Below are 22763 nucleotides of genomic sequence, written 5' to 3' on the forward strand. Positions count from 1 at the left end.
CACAGTCCACACTCCCACTCTTCCCCGGGAGCCTCATCTGCCCATCGCTTGGGGGTACCAGTGGGATTTACTGATGCCCCCCCCCAAGTCCTTGGCCCTGCCCCCAGCTTCCTTCCCTGAGACTGGCCCACAGCCTGCTCTCATTGCCCCTCTCTCTGTGGCTCTCGGCAGACAGCAGTTCTGACCACATCGTCAGCCTCCCCGTCTCTCTCCTCATCTCCAGACAACGTCCTCCCACAGGGCCCCGCACAGTGCTCAGTCACACCTGGGCTCTTGCAGGAACCAATGTCTCCTAGTACCTACCTGTGGGCTTCAGGCCAGGGGCCCATCACACCGGGGTGAGGCCCCAAGCCTCTCTGGGCCTTCCCGCCACCCTGGGTTCCCGGGCCCCTGGGCCCCATGGAGTCCCCCTTGCAGACAGAGATGACAGCTTCTCCTTTTTATTTGGCTGATTCTGAAGGCCTCCCCCAGACCACAGACTTGGGGCATCGGCGCAGGCAGGGGGAGGGGACCCACGCGGCGTCATCAGACCCCATCAGGTGCCACCCATACTCCCATATAAACCCTCCTCTTTGTCCAAAGGTCTTCATTTCTCCTAAAAAAATTTTTTTTGTAAAGCAAGAGACAATAGGACTCAGAGGCACAGAGATGCAAAAGTCACTTTCCAAGGAGAGTTCAAGTCCAAAGGTAAAAGCCCAGAAGAATTCGGCTCCTGGCTGGGTTCTCGGGATTCTAGGAGGTGCGGCCCAGTCTCCAGAGTTCCTTCCCACCGCCAAAGCGCCTCCTTTCCCCGTCAGGCTTCAGCCCATTCAGTTTTGCCAGGGATGGCTTTCTAATCTTCCCGTTCTGTGATCATCCTGCCGCTGGCTCCTTCCCGGCCCTACAGTGCGCTCGGCGCCCGGTCAGGAGTGTGGGTGGCCCAGCCCAGGGCCCGCTCGCAGGAGGCCCCGAGGCCAGGCCGAAGGAGCCCCGAGACTTCGGCGCCAGCTTCCGGGGGAGGCCTGGGCCCAGCCCGGCAGCGCCTCGGCCACCGCCCTGGGCCGTCCCAGGGGCGTGTGGGGGTGGCACGAGGCGCAGCGCGGCGCGAAGGGCCGGGCGGGCGGTGGCGGCGCCGGTGGGCTGGAGCGCAGGTCCCCCGCGTCCCCGGCGCGCGCGGCCTGCCCGTGGCACTCCTGGTGCCCGCAGGACCAGCGGGGCGCGGGGCTGGCGCGCAGCACGAGGGAGAGCGCCGCGATGCGGTGGATGGCCCTGCGCAGCGTGGCGATCTTGGAGAGCCTCTTGCCGCCCAGGTCGTGCCGCAGCGCGCGGCGCAGCGCGTTGAAGGCCTCGTTGTAGTCCAGGATGCGCCTGCGCTCGCGCACGTTGGCGGCCATGCGCCGCGCCTTGGACCGCACGGGCCGGCTGCGCTTTCTACTCCCGGCCACCTCTTCCACCTCGCCCAGGCCTCGGGAGCTGCCGTTCTCCCTCAGCACCTCAAGATCCCTCCCGGCTTCCAGGCAAGAGCTCCCCAAGTCCTGAGGAGAGCCCTCAGCTCCTTTCAGGCCCCTGAGGCCTGATCCTGGCGCGCCTGGGTGCATGGCCTCCTCCCGGGCCTCGCTGCCCCGGCTGCGGCTCCCAAGGCTGAAAGTCCACCTTCTGAGCGTGAACTCCTGCAGCCTGGACACTCCGGGACAGGCCCTCTCTAGCTGGGGCTTTATGGCACCACGTGGCTCTCCGCCCTCCTCATCCATCCATCTCCCTCCTCCTGCTTTATGACCTGCCTCCAGGTAGGTTGGTGAGGGAGGAACCCAGAGGGAGGAAGCATGCAGATTCTTGTAGGAAGGGTCCAGACGGGCAGCGGGACCCGCCCAGGGCAGTGCTCCAGCCACGGGGAGACCTGGCCCGGCTTCACTCCAGGGCCTCTCTGGGGTGGCTGGGGTCCACATTCTTCGCCCTGAGTGCCAAATCTGGCCTGCGGGCAGGAGAGCTGATAGGCACACAGAAGGGGCCCAGTGGTAGTTGAGTGTGTTTAAAGAACCCTGAAAGTTTTGTCAAGACCTATGGGCAACCACAGGACTGTTACAGAGGGTAGCATGAGTGTTCCAGCAGGACCCATAAGGGACGGGGCAAATCTGAGACCACAGGGCCCTGTAGTTAAGATGGACCTGGAGTTTCTGGCTTTTTGAGCTCCCAGAGTGAGGCTGGCTGGAATTCCGGGTTTGGGTTTTGCTTGGGCCTTATTCACCCTCTAGGTTTCCCAGGAGGTGCTAGTGATAAAGAATCTGCTTGCAATGCAGGAGACCCGTTTGATCAAACTGAAAATGCATTTTGATCCTTGAGTCAGGAAGATCCCCTCGAGGAGAGTATGGCAACCCACTCCAGTTTTATTGCCTGGAGAGTCCCATGGACAGAGGAGCCAGGCAGGTTACAGTCCACAGCGTTGCAAAGACTGAAGCGATTTAGCACAGTACACACATACTCACCCCTTACATCTCTTTAGCTCTCTCTCTAGCTGGCAGAGCTGAGCCGAGCGCTAACTCAGAGGGTGGTGGAGATTGTCTTGTGGTCCACTGGCTCCCTTTGTGGTACCCATCGGGGCATCTTTTGGAGTCCAAAGTCATCGAGTAGCCCTCTCTCGGGACATAGTACTGCTGTGTTATGAACTCAGTTAACTCATCCCCACCCCAGGGATTTAAAATTTACATAGGGTCTCAGAAAAAGAATAATGCTTAAGCCTAGAGAAAGACCCCACCACCACCACCGCCCAGTGGAATTTCAGGCATCCACAAGTAAGTTATATGAAGCACCAAGGTCAATCTCATCCCCATTCACAATCCAGATGCTTCCAAATTGCCAAGACTGTGGTATCAGCTGGGATGGGTATGGAGTTCACACCAATCTTGCCAAAGGGCAGACCAATAACCCTGTTATTTCAGACTATGACTTGTTCCTTGGAGAAGAAGAATAAAGCTATTCTTTTATTTTCTGTGTTGCCTACTAGTTTCTAAATACCCTAAGGACATTGTATTTCTGGGGCTCTATTTCCCAGACCTGAAGTATCTGTGAAATTTAAAAGTGAATGAAAGCAGCTAGAACTGGATGTTTTGTCCTCTAGATTCAGTTCATCTCCCATTGTCCTCAAAACACAGACAATCGTAGAGAAATGCAGACCTCAAGCACGATTCGGCCCTCAGCTGGCCACAGGTGTCATGGGGTGGATCCAGGGTGTTAGTCTCATGGGTCTCAGCGTGGGAGGCAGGGAAAAGGTCAGAACCCAGACATAATGGTTCCTGAGTGTCACATTCCACAGCCACCTCTGCTCCCACCGCATCCCTTGTCCCTTAGCGCCCCCCAAGGCCACTCTAGAGAGCTGAACCACTTTCCTGCTCATTGGCCTTGCCTAGCCCCTCAGAAAAGCCTGGCCCCTGGGCTCAAAGGCAGACACATCGGGAGGCAGCAGGTGGGCCTTTCAGTCCCAGAAGAGCCAGGGAGGGGTGGTTTGTTGGTGAGAGGGGGAGACTTTTCCCTCCCCAACCACCCACAACCAGTGGCTCCTTCCAAAACTTACCCCTTCAAGGGCACAATTGGATATAACGGATGCATACTATAGACAGGCATGGTACTAAGTGTATTTTTTAACATACATTATCTTGGTCTCATAGCAATCCTATATGGAAGGCTCTACTATTATAATGATACCCATTTTACAGACTGGAAACTGAGACTCTGAGAGTGTGAAGTTATTTGTCCCAAGTCAAAGGACTAAGCTGCCGCCAAGCTAGGATTTCACATCAGTCAGTGTGGTTCCTATTTGGAGACCAAGTTTTTAACCCCTCTGGGCTGAGCCTGCATTCTGCGCGTCCCCACCCAGCAGCCCCCACTGACCACCTGTAGGTGATAGAGGCCTTGCCTCTGCCCTTTGAAACAATAGTCATTGAGATAGTCAAATAGTTTCAACCACCTGTGAAAAATAAAAAGCACTTGACTGATACAGAGAAAAGTGGGAAGGGGGAAGGGAGGGAGGAACCTCCAAATGACGAGAGACAAGCAGGGAAAAAGTAGAGAATGTGGGCCGGAAGCTAGGAGCAATCCAGAGCGCCCAGCTTTACCTGCCTCCTGGACTGAGATTTGCTGCCTGGGATCTCCTTGGCTAATTCTAACTCTGTCCCCAGCTGAACTGATGGCTGCTGGACCCCAGGGGGAGCAGAAGTGACAGGCCAGTGACTACCTGCCAACCTGACCCTGGACTGCAGGTGAGCCAGGGCCGGGGGAGTCATGAGTAGCCTGAGGGGACCCAAGAACAGCCCACAGCAACCTTCATGCAGGTGCTGAAAAGGCCTCTGCCTACCAGAGTTCTGGATGAAGTTCAGTGGCCTGAGGTTGGTCACCAGCTTCCAGTGCTTGCTAATCTTTCCTCCTTGGGAAGCCTGCCCTGAACCCTTCATTTCTGTGCATCACCCCATCTTTGAATTTAGCAAAACATATTGTCCATTTTCCCCTTCCTATTTATTTATTTTTTTAATTCCCTGATGGCTCAGACTGTAAAGAATCTGCTTGCAATGCAGAAGACCCTGGTTCAGTCCTGGGTCAGGAAGCTCCCCTGGAGAAGGGAATGTCTACCCACTCCAGTATTGTAGCCTAGAGAATCCCATGGACAGAGAAGCTTGGCTGGCTACAGTCCATGGAGTCACAAAGAGTCAGACACAATTGAGCAACTAACACATTCATGTTTTTCACTTCTTTTCATTGCACTTTTTCCCCCTCTTATTTATTTTTTAAATTAACTTTTTATTGAAGTATAGTTGATTTACAATGTGTTTGTTTCAGGTGTATAGCACAGTGATTCAGATATATATATATATATATACACACACACTTTTTCAGATTCTTTTTTCTTGTAGGTTATTATAAGATATTGAGTATAGTTCCTTGTGCTATACAGTAAGTCTTTGTTGGTTATCTACATATTGTACTTTTATGTTCATGTTGCATCTGTATCCAGGTGACTTCTGTATTCCCAGTTCCTAGCACACTGCCTGGTACAGGGTAGGTCCAAAGAAATAATTGCTGAATGTTGAATAAATGGTGTCTCCCTGATATTAAGATATTCACAAATCTCTGGAAATTTCACATTGGTCTGATCAAACAAGCTCTGTATTCAAATCCAGTGAACATTTATTGAACGTGTACCAAATACCAGGCCCAGTGCTACAGACTGTCACATGTGTTGACAGCCATGAACATGTGCATTAAATATATAGAAGCTCCATATTAAAATAGAGGGAAGTAATTAATCCTTGCAGCCAAAAAGAAATGCCCAGGAATCCTCCACCCACCTCAGGGAAATTTGGAAGTTATCAAAGCTGTGTTCTCAAATGTGGCTGTAATGGCAGCAGCAGTCTAACTTCTGGGACCTCACCCCACATCTACTGAATACAAAATTCTGTGTCAAAAGCAAAGTGGTTCAGATGCTCAGAAATATATATGCTATTCGCTTTTTCAGAATCTGGGCCAGTGGTTATTCAATTTTACCTTGCTTAAGGAGGACTGACTTCAGGATTGTATACATAATACCTTATTTAAGGTTAAGTCTTTTTCAGAGATAATTTTGACTACACACAATTTGCTTTTTGCACTTTAGCCTTAGAATATCCTCACCCATACTTTGGATGGAGGGGGAAAAAAAAACAACTCATGGCAATAGACAGCTGTGGGGCTTAAACGTAACAAAATAGTCACAGAAAATAAGCAAGGGAAAAAATAAGATGAAACCACAAACTTCTCTGCCGGCCCCCTACTGAACCCTCAAATCCATAGGAAAGGGGGGTTAAGGAACGCAAAGAAAATGTCCCAAGGGCCCAAGATGTCCGATCCTGGGAGCGGGTCTGCCCTTGCTCCCCTTCGCTAAAATAGTTCTGGCTTCTCCTTCCCGAGTGTCCTCCTTCTCCAGGCCGGCTCCCCACTCCCGACCCTTCCCTTGCACACTCTGGGCTCCAAATGAGTACTTCTGAGGTCACACTGTCCGGACAAATGGCTGGGGTTCGCCAAGAGAAGCGCCCCCGCCCCACCGGCCGCCTTCCGACGAATCCCGGGAATCCGAGTGGACTCGGCGTGACGATCCCCAGCTGGGACCCCCAGGGCGTGCAGCTCGCAGAGGGGCTCGAGCCGGGCGGGGGTCGGCGGACTTCAAAGGCGGGCGGCGGGGCAGGCATTTCCGCGGCACCTGCAGCGACGGCCGGTCCTCCCTCCGCGCGCCCGGGATCCGCCCCTGCCGGGAGCGCCGCTTCTTCCCGCCCCGCCGCCGGGAGGCGGGGCCGCGGCCGTGATTTAGGGCTGGGCGATTCCGCTGGCGGCCGCCAAGGTGCCAATTACCGCTCGGCCGGGCCTGGATTTCAGAAATTCCTGCTCTTCCCCCTGGAAGTTCCGGCGTCGCTTCCCCGAGGGAAGACACTACTCCCACCTTGGAGAGAAAACCGCGATCCTGGGACGGGCTGTGCGGAGAAATCGACCCCAGTGGGGTCCCGGGAGCCCCGTCATCCCCGGAGAGCTGAGCTCTGGAAAGGCCGGCAGCCTGCCTTCTCTCCCAGGCCGGGGCCCTCATTGGTTCAATTTAGAGATAAACTTGGTTTGGGGGGAATTTGGAATCCGGCGGATTTGGGCTCAGTTTCAAGCTCTTACCCCTTCATTCAACAACAAAAAATGTGTTGATATCTTCCTGTTCTGGGTACCGGTGCAGCATAGTGAATGAAACAGAAAACACCTCATTTGAACAGTGTGGAGGAGAGATCTAACGCAGACACCATTTAAGAGAACACTTGACCGTAGGGACTTCCCTGGTGGTCCAGTGCTTAAGACTCTGCCCTTCCAATGTAGGGGACTCAGGTTTGATCCCTGGTCAAGGAACTAGGTTCTGCGTGGCACAGCTAAGGCCTGGAGCCGTCAAATTTTTTTTTTTTTTAAAGTGAAAGTGATATCTCATAGTTACGGGGCCGGGGGTGGGGGGTGGGGGGTGGGGGGTGTGGTGGTGAGGCTGCTATGAGGATCCAGAGGAGGGAGAGGGGGCCTGAGCTATGCAGGTGGTTGTGAGAGAGGCGGGCTGGTATCCACCCTTGTTTGTAAAGTAGAATTGGCACATGGGGGTGGCCAGCTGGGTGTTAAGGATGATGAAAAAGAAAGTGTTATCATCTCCATATCCTCCTTCAAGAATCTGAGGCCTGAGATTTCTGAGCAGCCCCAAGTGATGGGTTTTCTGAAGTGTAAGGTCCAACTTTGGATGTGAGGAAGACAGAGAGCTGATGATGTTCCAGTCACTTCTTCGCAGGCGCTGGGAGACCTGGGACACCTGGGACTTGCAGTGAATATTTTTGTTACCATGGTTGGCTCTGCAGCATTGGTTTTTGTTGTTTGTTAATTAAAAAAAAAAAAAAACATTTATTTATTTTGGCTGTGCCAGGTCTTAGTTGTGGAATGCAGGATCTTTGATCTTTGTTGTGGCGTGGGCAATCTTTTTAATTGTGGCATGAGAACTGTTAGTCACGGCGTGTGAGATCTAGTTCCCTGATCAGGGATGGAACCTGGGCTCCCTGCCTTGGCAACACGGAGTCTTAACCACTGGATCAGCAGGGAAATCCCTGCAGCATTTGAATAGTCTATCTGGGAGGAGGGCCACCTCCATGGGAGGAGGGCTTGGGTGGGAAAGACTCCTAGCAGCTAGAACAGGCAGGAGTCCAGGAACTTGATGCCTTGTATGTGGAACAGGGGTCCCAGAGAAACAGGCTCCTGGGGAGACATTGCCTGTACTGGGCCAGTAGCCTCCAGTGCCATGTGGGGGCATCCACAGGAGGTTACTAGCTAGGCTATGGATCCAGCCACCCAGTTTCCTGTAATTCTGATGAGTTTCCCAAATTTAATCCCATTAAACTTTCCACTGATCCTGTACACTATCTCAGAGGTAACCAATAACTTCCTTTTCTGCTTAAGTGAACCAAGTTGAGTTGTGTTGTTTACAACCAAAATCCTGACAACCTAGAGCAGAGAATAAGTAACTGCCTTGTCGCTCCTCTTACTCCTAAATCTACCTTGATACCTGGGGTAGGTAACTTAACCTCTCTGAGCCTCAGTTTCCTCAGCTATAAAGTGGATTAATAGTGTTGTTAGTCACTTAGTGGTGTCCGACTCTTTGTGAATCCCTGGACTGTAGTAGCCTGCCAGGCTCCTCTGTCCATGGGATTCTCCAGGCAAGAATACTAGAGTGGGTTGCTATTCCTTTCTTCAGGGGATCTTCCCAACCCGGAGATTGAACCTGGGTCTCCCACATCATGGGCAGATTCTTCATCATCTGAGCCACCAGGGAAGTGAATGAATTGGTAACTGCCTCATAACTGGAAGGCCCTCAGTGCAATGTCTGGCATATAGTTGACACTTCATAATATTTAGTTATGTTATTATCCTTTTTCTGGCAGACTTAGCCCCCCAGGGGTTCTTTCTTCCAAGTTTAGCAGTGATATGGTCCTCTTCCCTGCTCCTACTCCCAGCCCACAGAGTAACATCCCCCAATCAACCACCTCCCGACAGCATGTTCCTACTTGGTCTAAAGGTAGAATATTTCTTGGCCCTTCACCTACACTCACCTCTGCTGTGCCTGTAACAGTGAACAGCAGAATGGATGTTTGGGCTCTGGAATAAGACCCTCACTTAATAACTGTATAGCGTTGGGTAAGATACTCCATTAACCCCTCTGAGCCTCAGTTTCCTTATCTGTAAAATGGGGATAGTAATACTGCTTCATCTGATTTCTTGTGAGGATTAAATAAAACAGTATGTTAGACTCTCTTAACAGGTCTCAGCTCCTCTAAGGTGCTCTATGAATAGTAACTTTCTCCTGCTGCTGCAGCTCTGCTCCCTTCCCCCAGCAGTCTGGCGCTGCAGCTATAAATCATCCAGAAACCAAGAGCATCCTCCTCCCTCCCACCCCAGTACCAAACTCCTCATCACCTCCACCCACTAATGACTTGGTGATTGGCTTCTCATTAAAGCAGTGACAAAGAGGCCTCTGTGCTTTTAGCTGGGTTCTAATCGTAGATCAGCCCCAGGGTCAGTCGGGGGTAAAGCAGGAATTCTGGGCTCTGCTTGTGGAGAGCTCTGTCTTTCTGTCTCCCAGGCCGGCGGGCCGGCAGACAAGGGAGCCACTGCCCTGGCCTGGAATTCTCAGGACAGGGCACCGCTATTGTGGGGAGGGAAACAGGGCTCCTACCCAGGGTCGGGGAGCTGACAGCCGTGTGTGGTCTGCCTTCCTGAGATTCAGTTTTCTCATTTGTCAAGTGGGAATAAATGATAATACCTGCCTGGTAAGGTAGGTGTGAAGATAGAAATAAATCAAATGTAAATTTCTAAAACTGTGTAGGTGTGCATAAATGGCAGCCATTGTTATCATTGTTGCGATTGCTTTATTATTGAATTTTTAAAAGTTGGAACCCAAGTGCCAGTTTTTCCAACTCCAATTTGGTAAATAGTTTATTCTGTCTCCAGTGATTTGTAATGCCACATCTCTCTAATGGCACCTCCAGCCATCTCTGTTTAATGCCTGTCTGATCTGGGAATCTCTTGGCCTCATTGTTCATTTCCAGAATCATCTTGAGTTTTCTTGGTTCATTACACTTTCAAGGGAATTTCAGAATCCCTTTGTTTAATGTACTCATTCATGTGATTATTCTTCTGTGACTCTTCCATATCTCTTCTGTGTATATTTCTTTCTCAAGGTGGCCTCCCCCCTGGTGGCAAAACGACTGCAAGAGTCCTAGGAATCATACCCGTGCTCCATTGTGCACAAAAGGGGCAGAGATTTATCCCTCAAATCCTGACCCATAGAAACTGTGAAATAATAAATGCCCATTGTCATTTTAAGCCAATATGTGGGGTTTTTTAAAGCATGTTTCTTCTTTTAATTTATTTTTGCTTATTTGTTTGGCTGCACTGGGTCTTAGTTTTGGCACATGGGATCTTTGATCTTTGATGCAGCACATGGAATCTTTTAGTTGCAGCATGAGGATCTAGTTCCCCCAACCAGGGTTCCCTGCATTGAGAACTGCAAGTCTTAGCCACTGGACCATCAGGGAAGTCCCTAAGCCAGTACGTTTTGAGGTAATTTGTCACACAGCTATCGATAGTGAATACAGCAGTTAATGTTTCCCAGCCTTTCCTGCAGTTGGCTGAATTCTGTTAATCTGAACAGAAGTGGTGTGTGTCACTCCCAGGCCTGTCCATAGTGCAGCCCTCACACTCCTTCCCTTTTCTCCTGGCTCAAAGACCAAGGGCAGCCATGAGCTACAAGCTAAAGATTGCAGAATCCAAGAGAAGGAGCCAGGTTCTTCATTCTGCCTGGAGGAAAACTGCCTGACCAGGAAGACTCACCTGAATGACTACACGAGTGAGAAACTTTCATGTTTAAGCCTTCGAGTTAAGGGATCTATCGCCTTTAGCATCTAATATCATCTTCACTAGTACACTTTTCATATAGCATTTTACAGATCTTTTAAAAATACAATCAATGTTCATTTAAATGTGCTCATATATTTACTGATTGCTTTGCTTTGCATCTCAGACATTCCATGTGGAATCTTCTTTTTTTTTCTTGCCTGAGTTATATCTTATAGAATTTCCTCCAGTGAGAGCCCACTAGTAATGACTCTGTCACCTTTATTTCTCCTGTGTAAGTCTGGTCGGTTCTACTTTATTATTATTATTATTTTAAATATTTACTTACTTATTTGGCTGTGCCAGCTCTTAGTTGCAGCACTTGAGTTCTTTGATTTTTGGTGCAGTATGCAGGATCTTTAGCTGCAGCATGCAAACTCTTAGTTGAGGCATGTGGGATCTAGTTCCCAGACCAGGGATCGAACCTGGGCTCCCTGCATTGGGAGCACGGAGTCTTAGCCACTTGACCACATGGGGGTCCCTGTTCTTTTTGAATCACTTTGAAGATATGATGTTGTCTTCCTACTTGCATTGCTGTGGATGAGATGTCAGCTTCAGAATAACTGTTGCTCCTTTGAAGGTATTTGTTTTTTCCAGATTGGTTTTGAAGTCTTTTCACTGCTTTTAGTTTCTGATATATCACTATGACACATTGAAGTGTGTGGGTTTAAAATATATATATATGTATATCTATATTCTAGGATTTTTTGGGCTTCTCAGATTTGTGGTTTGTTACCTCTTCTCAGATTGGGAAATTTCCTCACTTTTGTCTTTTCAGATACTGCTTCTGTTGCACTTCGTTTTTTCTCTTCTTATGGTTCTTCAATCACACATAGGACATTCTTTCTCTCTCCTTCATATCTATTCTTCTCACTTTTGCTTTACTCTGCAGATAATTTTGTTACATACATGTGTAAAAACAATTTTATTTTTGAGGACAAATGTTTACTCATAGTTTTTTTTTCCTAAGCAATTCCTAGAATTCTAAAAGGATTTATATCTGTAAATTAGTTCAATGCCCAGTTGTTACTTAGTCACTAAGTCATATCCAACTCTTTGGCTACCCGATGGACTACAGCCCACTGGGCTCCTCTGTCCTTGGCACTTCCCAGGCAAGAATACTGGAGTGGGTTGCCATTTCCTTCTCCATATTTTACAGATAATTTAAAAAAGCATTTCCATGTGCTTCAGTTTAATTTGATCCTCCTAATTTGTGCTGTGGGCAGGACAAAGTGCCTTTTTTGCTAATAAGAACTCTTTTGTCAGCCAGGCAAAGGCATTTGCCCAAGGACACACAGGAAGACAGTGAATCAAGTGGTAGCAAAGAAGCAGGATAATCTACTCCAAGAAGTTTGAGCTCCGGGGACAGATAGCCAGGGGTATGAATCCTGGATCTGCTACTCAATAGCCTAGTAACCCTGGACCAGTCACTTAATCGCTCTTGCTTGGGTTTCTTCATCTGCAAAATGGGAACCATAATGACTAACTGGCAGGGCTGTTTGGGGAAGTTCATTAGATAATATATGCCAGATTCCTGGCACCAAATAGGTACTCAATAAATATTTGATGAATGAATTAATAAAGTGTTTAGCCAGCTTGGCGCACAGTCTCTCAATCAATGTTAGCTATTGCTATTATGCTTATATTTTATTTATATGTAAATGTATTCATTTAGTACTATTAATTTTGTCATTTCAACAGGCCTTCTGAATTTGGGATCCTCTCTGGTCTCTGGTCCTACCCCCAACCCCCCACCCCCGCCACACACACACACACACACACACCCCACCAACCCCATCACCTCTGCCCCTCCAGGCTCTTCTAGACTTTCCCAGCCCCAACCATAAATCAGGCTCTGCAGACCCTGGGTCTGTAATTAACAAGCCGAGGTGGGCGGGCCTGGGGTAGTCACACCCCACCCCGTCCTAGGGGCTTCCTGCTCCTGCATCCTCTCCAAAAGCAGGAGGGAGAATGCAGGCAGCTGGGGGGTCTCCTACACACCCCTGATTTACCGTGCTCTGTGTGAAGGAGATTTACGGGCTATGACCTGGAGCTTGGACTGTGAGGAGGGTGGGACGCAGAGAGAGAAGACCCAGTGGTCAGCTGCCTAAATTCTGTGGCGTGGTCACATACATCCTGCCACAATTCCAGCTCAGGGACCCCAGGTCCTGGCTTCTCCTTTGACCCAGTCTCCCAGGGCCAGGTCTCTCTGAGCTGGGCGATCCACGGGCTCACTGACTCTTGAGGACATCCTGCAGCTTGTGGTATCTGTCGCCCTGTTTTTCAATGAGAAGACGAAATCTCAAGACTTCATTTGCACTGACTACAAAGCTTCAGGGTTTTTTTTTTTGTTCCATCCTCAATTATTTCTTGTGGGTCGATATAAAAATTTTCCTCCAATTCAGCTCGATCCCTCCCCCATAAAGGAAAGAGCCACCTGCTTGGGATGGGTCAGGGAAGCGGGGAGAGGGAGCAGACATTCCCTGGGCACTGCAGAAGCCGCCCTTAGCTTCAGGACAGCCTTTTGCCTGACTGGTTTCATGCCCAGTTCATAGATGTGGAAACAGAGCCTCCCAGAGGTTTAGCGACTCCTAGGAGGTCAGGTCAAAACTTTTCTCTCTGGCTTCCCATCTTGGTGGATTGAACAAAACCATCATTCACCTGGCCTTCCCTGGTGGTTCAGACGGTAAAGAATCTGCCCACAGTATGGGAGAGATCCCCTAGAGAAGGGAATGGCTACCCACTCCAGTATTCTTGCTTGGAAAATCCCATGGACAGAGGAGCCTGGCAGGCTACAGTCCACGGGGTCTCAAAGAGTTGGACATAACTAAACAACTAACACACACAAACACACAAACATCATTCTCCTAATTGCTCCAGCTAAACCTCCAGGAGCTGTCCTAGCATCTCCCCCACTCGCTGTCCACACACTCCCATAAACTCACGATCCAGTGGTCCAACGTGTCACCTTTACATCCCAGTTCACTCTCCAGTGTTTCCCCTCCTCTTCACCCTCATGGCCACTGCTCTGTCCAAGCCTCATGGTGGAAGAGTCCCTGCACTGCTCTTCCTGGCCTCCTTGCCTCAGTCCACCCACCTTTCATGTCTCCCTCCTCCACTCAGTACCCACTCCACTCGTTACCATTTCCAAACAAATATGGTCACTTGCCTCCCGGCCATGATGGCAGGGTCAACCCAAGCCGTTCACAGACTTCGTCCTGTGGGTGTTACTGGTGTGAACAACAGCAGCAAGCATCCTCTGGACAAATACATTTGGAACATGATGGATTTGAACAAAACCAGGCAGGTTTCTTTGCTGATTCCTGGGATTCTCCAGTGTGCTGATACAGAAATGGAAATAGTTTTCAGCTTTGCCAAATGCATTGACAGAAGATCCTTTCCTCACAGAGCATCTCCCAGGGCAAGCTTTCCAGCACACAGACCTGCTGAATAATTACCAATTGGTTGATTGTTAATTGAAACCAGGTGGGAATATGGCTTACGCTCCATAGGAAGGAGCTTCAGGTCACCTCCTTAACTTCTCTGAGACTACATTTATTCCTCTGTAGACGGGACGATAACAACTGCCTCAGCGGTGATCTGCGCCTGAGACAGAACTTGAAACACCATTGGACAGTAATGGCGGTCGTGTCCTCTGTCTTGCCAGTGCTTCCTTGAGGGAGGAGGCAAATAAATTAGCTCTTAGATGCAGAACTCAATTCTTTTACTTATTTTATTATAAACTTTTTTTTATGGCCCGGCCGCGAGGTAGGCAGGAGCTTAGTTCCCCAACCAACACTCCCTTCAGTAGAAGTGCAGTCTTAACCACTGGACCACCAGGGAAGTCCCTAAATTCTTTTTCTTCAAAGGTGTTCCTTTGGGCTATATCAAAGAGTTTATTGTCCTTCAAATATGACTGACTCAAAAAAGAATGTTTTACTCCTGGAATCAAAGAAACTTTGAGGAGAGAAACCTGGGAGATGGGGGCGGGGGGTGGGGTGGGGCGAACGTTGGTGGTGTTTGGGCGCCCTCTGCTGGTCACGTTCTGGAACTCCAAGGAGACGCTCAAACGAGGCCTCTAGGCCTGAGGCCCAGGGCTTTGCCTTTTGCGGCAACACAACTCTGGGAGGTAAGAAGAAACTGCTTTGTGTCCCTGGTCGGCTTCCCCCTGCACTCCTCTCAGGGCCTCGCCGAAGTTTCACCACTTGCAACCCTCAGTTTTTCCGTAGCCCCTCTCTCAGCTGGTAGTCCACCCTTACCGTCTGTGCCATAAAGGAAACATTGAGACCACCGGATGTGAACTCTCGACTTCCAGCCCACCACCCACAGGAGTGTCTGTACCCACCTGTGCCTCCTTCCTCCTGCTTTCGGAAGCTTCTCCGGACTGGGCCGGGAACCCCTTCCCCTCCGGTCTCTTACAAAACGCAGACTTGGCCCCTCTCTCCAGTATTTGTTTCCTTAAAAATGAGTTTAGATTTACAGAAAATTTCAGCCTAATACAGAGTTCTCATATGCTTTGCACCCAGTTTCCTTAATTATTAACCTCTTACATAGTACCTTTGTTACAATTAATGAACCAATATCGACACGTTATTATTATTAACCCCATATTATTAATAGCTCCATATTAACTTCATTGTGTGTGTATGTGTGTCTGTGTGTCAGTTGCTCAGTTGTGTCTTGACTCTTTGTGACCCATGGACTGTTGCCCACCAGGCTCCTCTACGGAATTCTCCAGGCAAGAATACTGGAGTGGGTAGCCATTCCCTTCTCCGGAGATCTTCCCAACCCAGGGATCAAACCCAGGTCTCCTGCATTGCAGGCAGATTCTTTACCTTCTGGGCCACCAACTCATCGTGTTCAACACCTTAAATATTTGCAACTTTTATTTAAAATATGTAAAGAAAGAAAAAAAGGCATCACCATAAAAGAAAGTAAAATAAACAAAATGTTATCAAGATACCCTTTCTCTCACTTGAAGATACAAAATAGTGAAAATAGTTGCTGAAATCCCCAAGCTTTCCGAACTTTTGCTCTGGTTCTTGCTTCTGGTGATTTCATAGCTGTGAAAAATGGATAGTTTCCTTTTTTTTTTTTCTTTTTTTCTTTCTTTAAGGGAACCTGCCACCTGGGATCAAATAAGAACTTGATGAAGAAAATAAGACCCAGAGAGATGCCTGCTAGTTGTTAGGGTCCCCCAACAAAACAGAACCAATAAGAGATTATGATATTTTGATTTTTTGAAAGTATTGAATTTTGTCATAATATTGCTTCTGTTTTATGTTTTGGTTTCTTGGCCCCCACGGCATGTGGGATCTTAGCTCTCTAACCCGGGATCGAACCTGCACACCCTGCATTGGAAGGTGAAGTCTTAACTACTGGGCCTCCTGGGAAGTCCCTATGATATTGTGACTTATAATAAGAAGCACAGACTTGGTATTCATCCCCATTTCTGGCACACATCTCTAAAAACTCTTGGAATTTCCTAAGTGATAAATGCTTTTCGATGTATTAATGAGATGGCTATTGGACTGTATATAAGGATGGGGGCTGGTTACTGGGAGAACCAGCCATGTGATTAGAGTATTGGAATATTTATTCCTAACCCCCTGACCTCTGGGGAGGGAAGAGGGGCTGAAGTTGAATGGATTGCCAGTGACCAATGGTTTAATTAATCATATGTCTAGAATGACACCATCAAACTCCAAATGATTGGGTTCAGAGAGCTTCCAGGTTGGTGGACTCGTGGAGATTGGGAGAGAGTGGCACACCATGCCTTTTGCCCATACCTTCCCCTGTGCATATCTTTCTCCTGGCTGTTCCTGAGTTATAGATAATAAACTAGTAATATAGTAAGTAAAGAGCTTCCCACGTGGATCAGTGGTAAAGAATCTGCCTCCCAACGCAGGAGATGCAAAAGACGTGGGTTCAATCCCTGGGTTGGGGAGAGCCCCTGGTTGGGGAGAGCACAACAACCCACTCCAGTATTCTTGGCTGGAGAGTCCCATGGATAGAGGAGCTCGGCAGTCTCCAGTTCACGGTGCTGCAGAGAGTCAGACATGACTGAATGTAGCGCGTGAGTGCGCCTACATACACACATACACACACACACACACACACACACACACACACACACACACACAGAGCAAGTAAAATGTTTCAGTGTTCTATGAACAGATCTAGCAAATTAGTTGAACCCCAGGAGGCTCACTGAAACCTCCAGTCTCTAGCCAGTCAGTCAGAAGCACAGGTGACAACCTAGACTTTTGATTGGCATCTGAGGTTGGGGAGGGGGTCAGTCTTATGGAACTGAGCGCTTATCCTGTGGGATCTGATGCTGCCTCTAAATATATGGTACCATAATCCAGCTAGTGTCAGATAATTTATTGCTGTGTGGGAAAGGCCCACACATCAAAATTGGGTGCAGAATTGGAGATTTCTCTCTTTCTCTCTTCCCTGGTGGTTCCATCAGTAAAGAATCTGCCTGCAATGCAGGCGACTAGGGTTCGATCCCTGGGTAGGGACGATCCCCTGGAGAAGGAAACGGCTGCCCCCTCCACTCTTCTTGTCTGGGAAATCCCATGAACAGAGGAGCATAGCAGGCTACAGTCCATGAGGTTTCAAAGAGTCAGATATGACTGAGCGACTAATGCTCTCTCTCTCTCTTTGGGGTAATCGTGGGACATCCATATGGAGATATTCACAACAGGCAAAGGGTTCTAGAAGCCCGAGGGAGAGCTGAGCGTGGAGATACAGATGGAGAGTGAGCAGCAGATGCTGGTGGCTGTTAACACCAGGTTGATGCCAGTGGATCATAGTGCCCAGGGGAAACGTGTAGAGAGCAGTGGTGAGTCATTAGGATCATGAAAGTAGTGGGTGATAAAGAAGAGTCCTCGAAGGGAGCTGAAGACGGAGGTCAGCGAGGTGGGAAGGAAACCACGAAAGAAGATTCATGGAAACCAGTGAGCCAGAGCCTCACATTTTAAGAAGGCAGCTACAGTCGTGAGCCAGAGGCTCAGGAGAAGTCAAGTAAGATGATTAGCCATTGGGTACTGGCTGGATTATGAGGTGTTTCAAGATACAAGGAAGGAGCGATTTCCCCAGCAGTCCAGTGGTTAAGACTCTACCTTCCACTGCAGGGGGCACGGGTTTGATCCCTGGCTGGAGACTGAAGATTCTGCATGTCACGAGGTGTGGCCAAAAAGTAATAAGAATTATTTCAGAAAAAGCCACAACCAAAAAATTAATGGAACTCATTAACAAATTAAAGGAGAAAAGCAATATATAAAGAATATGTAGTTATATATAAATATATGTACATGTGTTTGCATAGAGAAATTCTTGAAGGATAAATGAGACACTAATAATCATGGTTTCAGAGACTGGAGTGGAGCAGAACTGGAAGGATGGGGAACAGAGGTGGGAAATAATCACTTTATGGAATACTTGTTCCTGCTTTTGTTTTTAACTTATTTATTATGGCTGTGCTTGGGCTTCATTGCTCCTTGGGCTTTTCTCCAGTTGTGGCAGGCTGGGGCTACTCTCTGATTGAGGTGTGCAGACTTCTCCTTGCGGTGGCTTCCCTTGCTGTGGAGCAGGGCTTAGGGCATGCAGGCTTCAGTAGTTGCAGCTCCTGGGCTCTAGAGCACAGGTTCAGTTGTTGTGGTGCATGGGCTTAGTTGCTCTGCGGCATGTGGGATCTTCCCAGATCAGGGATCAAACCTGTGTCTCTTGAATTGGCAGGCAGAATTCTTTACCACTGAGCTACCAGGGAAGCCCTTGTTCATACTTTAAAAAACAAATTTTGGACCATATGATTCTATGATCTTTTTTCACTTTTGTACTGGGGTATAGCTGATTAACAATGTTGTGGTAGTTTGAGGTGAACCGTGAAGGGACTTAGCCCTCCATGTACATGAATCCATTCTCCCTCCACGTCCCTTCCCATTCAGGCTGTCACGTAACACTGAGCAGAGTTCCATGAGAATGGATTCATGTATATGTATGGATGAGTCCCTTTGCTGTTCACCTGGAACTACCACAATGGTAGCTTCTATTATCTTTTTAAAACAGACTTTATTTTTTAGAGCAGTTTTAGATTCATGGCAGCATTGAGCAGAAGGTACAGAGATTTCTCATCTGCCGCTGCCTCCACACGTGCACAGCCCCCGCCATTATCCACATCCCCTATCACAGTGGTGCGTTTGTTACAATGGAGGAACCAACACGGACACATCACTCCCACCCAGAGTCCACAGTTTCCATTAGGGTTCATCCTTGGCTTTGTACATTCTGTGGGTTTGAGTAAGTGTATGATGACATGTACCCACCATTATGGTATCATACAGAGTAACTCCATCGCCCTTAAAACCCTCTGTGCTTTCCCTGTTCATCCCTCTTTCCCCCATCCCTTACCTCCGGCAACTGTTTTCTTTTTAAAACTTAATTTTTTTATTTAAAAAAAATAGACTAGTTTAAAAAAATCATAATAAATAGCATCTGCAGAGCAGTTAAAAAAAAAAAAAAGACTAGTATCTTCAGTCTCACTGCCTGGGTTTGGATCTCCTCACTTCCATGGCTGTGTAACCTCTGGCAAATGGATGAACTTGTCTAAGCCTCCATTTTTCTCATCCCTAAAGTGGATGTAAAAAAAGAAAATAAAGTGGATGTGCTAACTATCTATGTTGCAAGACTGCTGAAAGATAAATAAGATAAAATTTGAGAAGCGTTCAGCAGAGCACCTGGCACTTGCTAAACACACATCCAAGTACATACAGTTGTCATGGTTATCCTTTGTCCTCTTGTCATCTCCGTGGAAGTCGCCTTCCATTGTCCCATTGAGCACCTTATATCCATCCCTCCAAAGGAAATCTGATTGGGTGATGTTGTTGTTATCTAGTGTGGCACATCCCTATTGGACAGACTCTCACAGACCCATATCATGGCTGGTCGGTCATTTTTATTTCGGGCCTATCCGTAGCCACTTTGTGCTTGGACTCCATCCCCAGGCCAAACCACTGGCACCAGAAGAAGAGTCCAGGCAGGTGACACAGGAGGAAACAAGAATCCTCCCCCAAATACCCACTTTCCTCAGAGGAGGACTCTGCGGGTACTGGGCACTCAGAACTATTTGACTGTGGTCCAGTTGGTTGGGAAAGGAAAAGAATCCAGGAAGAGCCTGGAAGAAAATGAGGGGAAAGGGATTTAAAACTCTACTGTTATTGGTTTAGGGTTGTTGGAAGCATTCATGGAATCAATCCACATACACTCTCTAGCAAAGTGCTGGGCATGTTGTAAGCACTCAATACGTAGTAGCATTGAGGATAACAGTGAGGATGGTGGTGGTGGTGATGATTTTGACTGTTAACATGTCTATTTGAGGTGGAAGAACAGCTACAGGTAGAATGATGGGGAGAGGGAGATAAAGGACAAGGATTGTACTAAGACAGGGGTCATGAGGGTCTAAGGTTTCAAAGCAGGAGCAGTTCCTGGGGATGTAAGAGCCCAAACCCACGTCCTGGAGGTGGGAGTGTGGTGAGTACACACGGCAGCCCCTTCCTCCCCTACCTACAGACAGATTCACTTCACGGAGGGGGCTGTGCGTGAGGTTTTTCTGCCTCGGAGAAGGAGCGCTCCAGCAGAGCCACTGGGTGGCACACACTGGGTATGAGCCGCCTGGTGCAAGCTTGGGCTGCAGGGGAGGTTCCAGAACATGGAGTTATTTATAGCCTGGCACAGATGCCCAATTCCCAGCTAAGGGAGGGGGCGTGGTAGATGGGAAGCAATCTTGCTTTCATCATTTATTATTTTATTAACCACTTAGGATGCTGAATGCAGTGAGCATCATCTGGTTGCCTCCCTGTTTCCCTATTGGCAGTTCCTTTCTGCTTGTTACTTCAGGAACAACATCCTTCCCAAGGGGCCAAAGAGGGGCCAAGGAGAAAATGAAATTGACCAAGTGACAATGAATGGGGGCAAAGAAGGGATAAATATTCATCCTGCTCCATCAGCAGTGGGAGTGGGTCCAAAAAAACACTTAGCCTCACAAATTGCTCACTTATCCTCCCCATGGCGAGTTTGCTCCAAATGGTTGGAAAACTATTGCCGCTAATCAAAGGCATCAGGCCTGTTGCTGGAAGGGGGCCAGGATGGGCCCAGCAGGAATCTGAATTGTGCCTGGATTCATTATCTCTATCTAGTCCAGTGTTTTAGTGGTAGGTTTTTTTGGTCTGATTTCAAAGTGAGATAGTTAGATCATTATTTGTTAAATTATAGCTTTTAATTAGCAGCTCTATTGAAATGAAAAGCCTAAGAGAAACTCATATGCCTCTACGTTTTTGTTTGGAATTTATAATTGTCGCCAGTTTGGAAAAGATTATTTGGGGGCGGTAAAGTTTTTTTTTAAAGAAAATCCTCAAATTATATGCTTTTGGGGGAGGAGTGATGGGAGATGCCAGTAAGCTAGATACACAGACCCTACAAGTGATGCTGTTATTATTATCCTGCCCAGGGTCCTTGTATTTGCAGAAAAAGAGAGGGGGTAGATGTTTTACAGTCATTCATATGTTTTCCCCCAGGTTGAGCCCAGGATGGCAGTTGAGGCATTAATGGGGTAGTGAGTTTGACAGAAGGTGGTTAGCCAAGCCCCTGGTTACAGAGGGAGTTTTGTTCACACCGGTCGCAGAGTCAGACACAACTGAGCGGCTGAACAACAACCACCCATTCCTGATTCCCATGGAAGATGGGAAATATGGGGGGGCCCTTGGTCAGCACTGGTAGATATTTTCCCCTGGCTACTTGGTTTCAGCATTTGGGAAGAAGGAGAAAATTTCCTTATTCCTCGTTTCAACTTTGCAACCTTCCTCTCCCTGGGTTTGCCCTTGTGCCGCTAGTTGCAGAATGACCTTGCGTCCAGCAGGGGGCGGGCCACTGCCTGGTTTAGAGCTGGTCCCTCCATCTCGAGCGGAACCACACCCCCACCGTCTGCACCAACTTTCCTTCCTGTCTCTGTGTGGGTTTTCCTTCTCTGGTAAGAGCAAGGATGTAGATTACAATCTTTGAGCGTTGGGCCTCGGGCCGGGAGCGGCTGTCAAGGCGAGCGCCCTGGTTTTCTTCATCTTTTCACAACCAAGGAGAGCATCACCGCCTACTGCATTGGGGGCTGAGGCAGCGAGAGCCCCCGCCCCCCAGAATCTGAACCATTTTCCTCAAGACTCCTTTGCTCTGTGCTTTGCAGGTCCTACCGATAGCAGACGGGAAGCCTCTCTAGTGTGTGGGGTGAGCCCACAGCCACTGTCCCTCTTCCGATTTCCTGTGGTGCTTGGACATCTTTGTACTATTGGGTCACAAATTGCATTAGAACAGAGACCAGGGTTGTCTTCTGATCTGTTAGCGCAGGGCTAACACGGGCACATGATACATAATGAATGAATGAATGAATGAATGGAAACTGTTCTTTTCATTATTTCTTTCTTTCATGTACTGAGGAGGCACTCTGTGCCAGGCACTTAGGAATCAGAGATTAAAATATATAATTTCCTGTCACCAAGAAGATTATAGTCTGGAAACAGACGCACATCTTGGCAACTAGAATTTCTAGGTTCCCTTAGTTAGTGGCTAAATAACGTCATTTAGCCAGGAAAATCACAGCAGCCACATCGTAAGGGTACAAACCGGTTGGACGTGACAACATCCTTTGAAATTCAACCACTTCTTTTTTTTTAATTAAAAAAAATTTTTTTGGCCGTGCCTAGCAGCTTGCGGAATCTTAATTCCCCACGCAGGATGAACCCGCACTCCCTGCAGTGGAAGTATTAAGTGTCAACCACTGGACTGCCAGAAAGTCTCCAGCCATTTCTTATCTTGACAGTGAACTTGACTCATACTGTTTCCCAGGGTTGTGGGGGTAGGGCAAGGTTCCAGGTTAGATGCCCTTAGTCTCCTATTACTTTGAAGCTCCAAATTACACTTTAAATCCCATACCTCCTATGAAATCAGGCCACCTTGCAGAGGTCACTTTAAGGCTGTCCATCAGGGTCTCTGTGAGTGACTTTTCCCTCAGAAGGGGAGATGAGAAAATAACCCGTTAGTAAATAGTATTTTGTCCTAAAGGGCTCTTGGGCTTGTGTTGTTATTAAGGTTTTGTTTGTTTATTCTGGTTTTGCTTTAGCGTGTAGATTCAATGTTCCACATCCCCATCTTGCTTTCATCTTTATTCTTAATGATCATAATTTACTCCTCTTATAGGAGTAATCAAAGAGGTGAAACCCTCTCCCAGTGGGGGAGAACAGCACAGATATGAAGCCCAGAAA

The 22763-nt window shown here is 48.2% G+C and overlaps 1 protein-coding gene across 1 annotated transcript; it reads right to left on the reverse strand.

Moving 5' to 3' along the window:
• Nucleotides 1-902: 902 nt before the first annotated feature.
• BHLHA9 (basic helix-loop-helix family member a9) lies at nt 903-1606 on the reverse strand. Its single transcript, XM_061140996.1, has one exon. The coding sequence runs from the start codon at nt 1575-1577 to the stop codon at nt 903-905; it is 675 nt and encodes a 224-aa protein (XP_060996979.1). The 5' UTR covers nt 1578-1606.
• Between the last annotated feature and the right edge of the window lie 21157 nt (nt 1607-22763).

Source organism: Dama dama, chromosome 5, assembly GCF_033118175.1.
Source record: "Dama dama isolate Ldn47 chromosome 5, ASM3311817v1, whole genome shotgun sequence".
Classification (NCBI taxonomy): domain Eukaryota; kingdom Metazoa; phylum Chordata; class Mammalia; order Artiodactyla; family Cervidae; genus Dama; species Dama dama.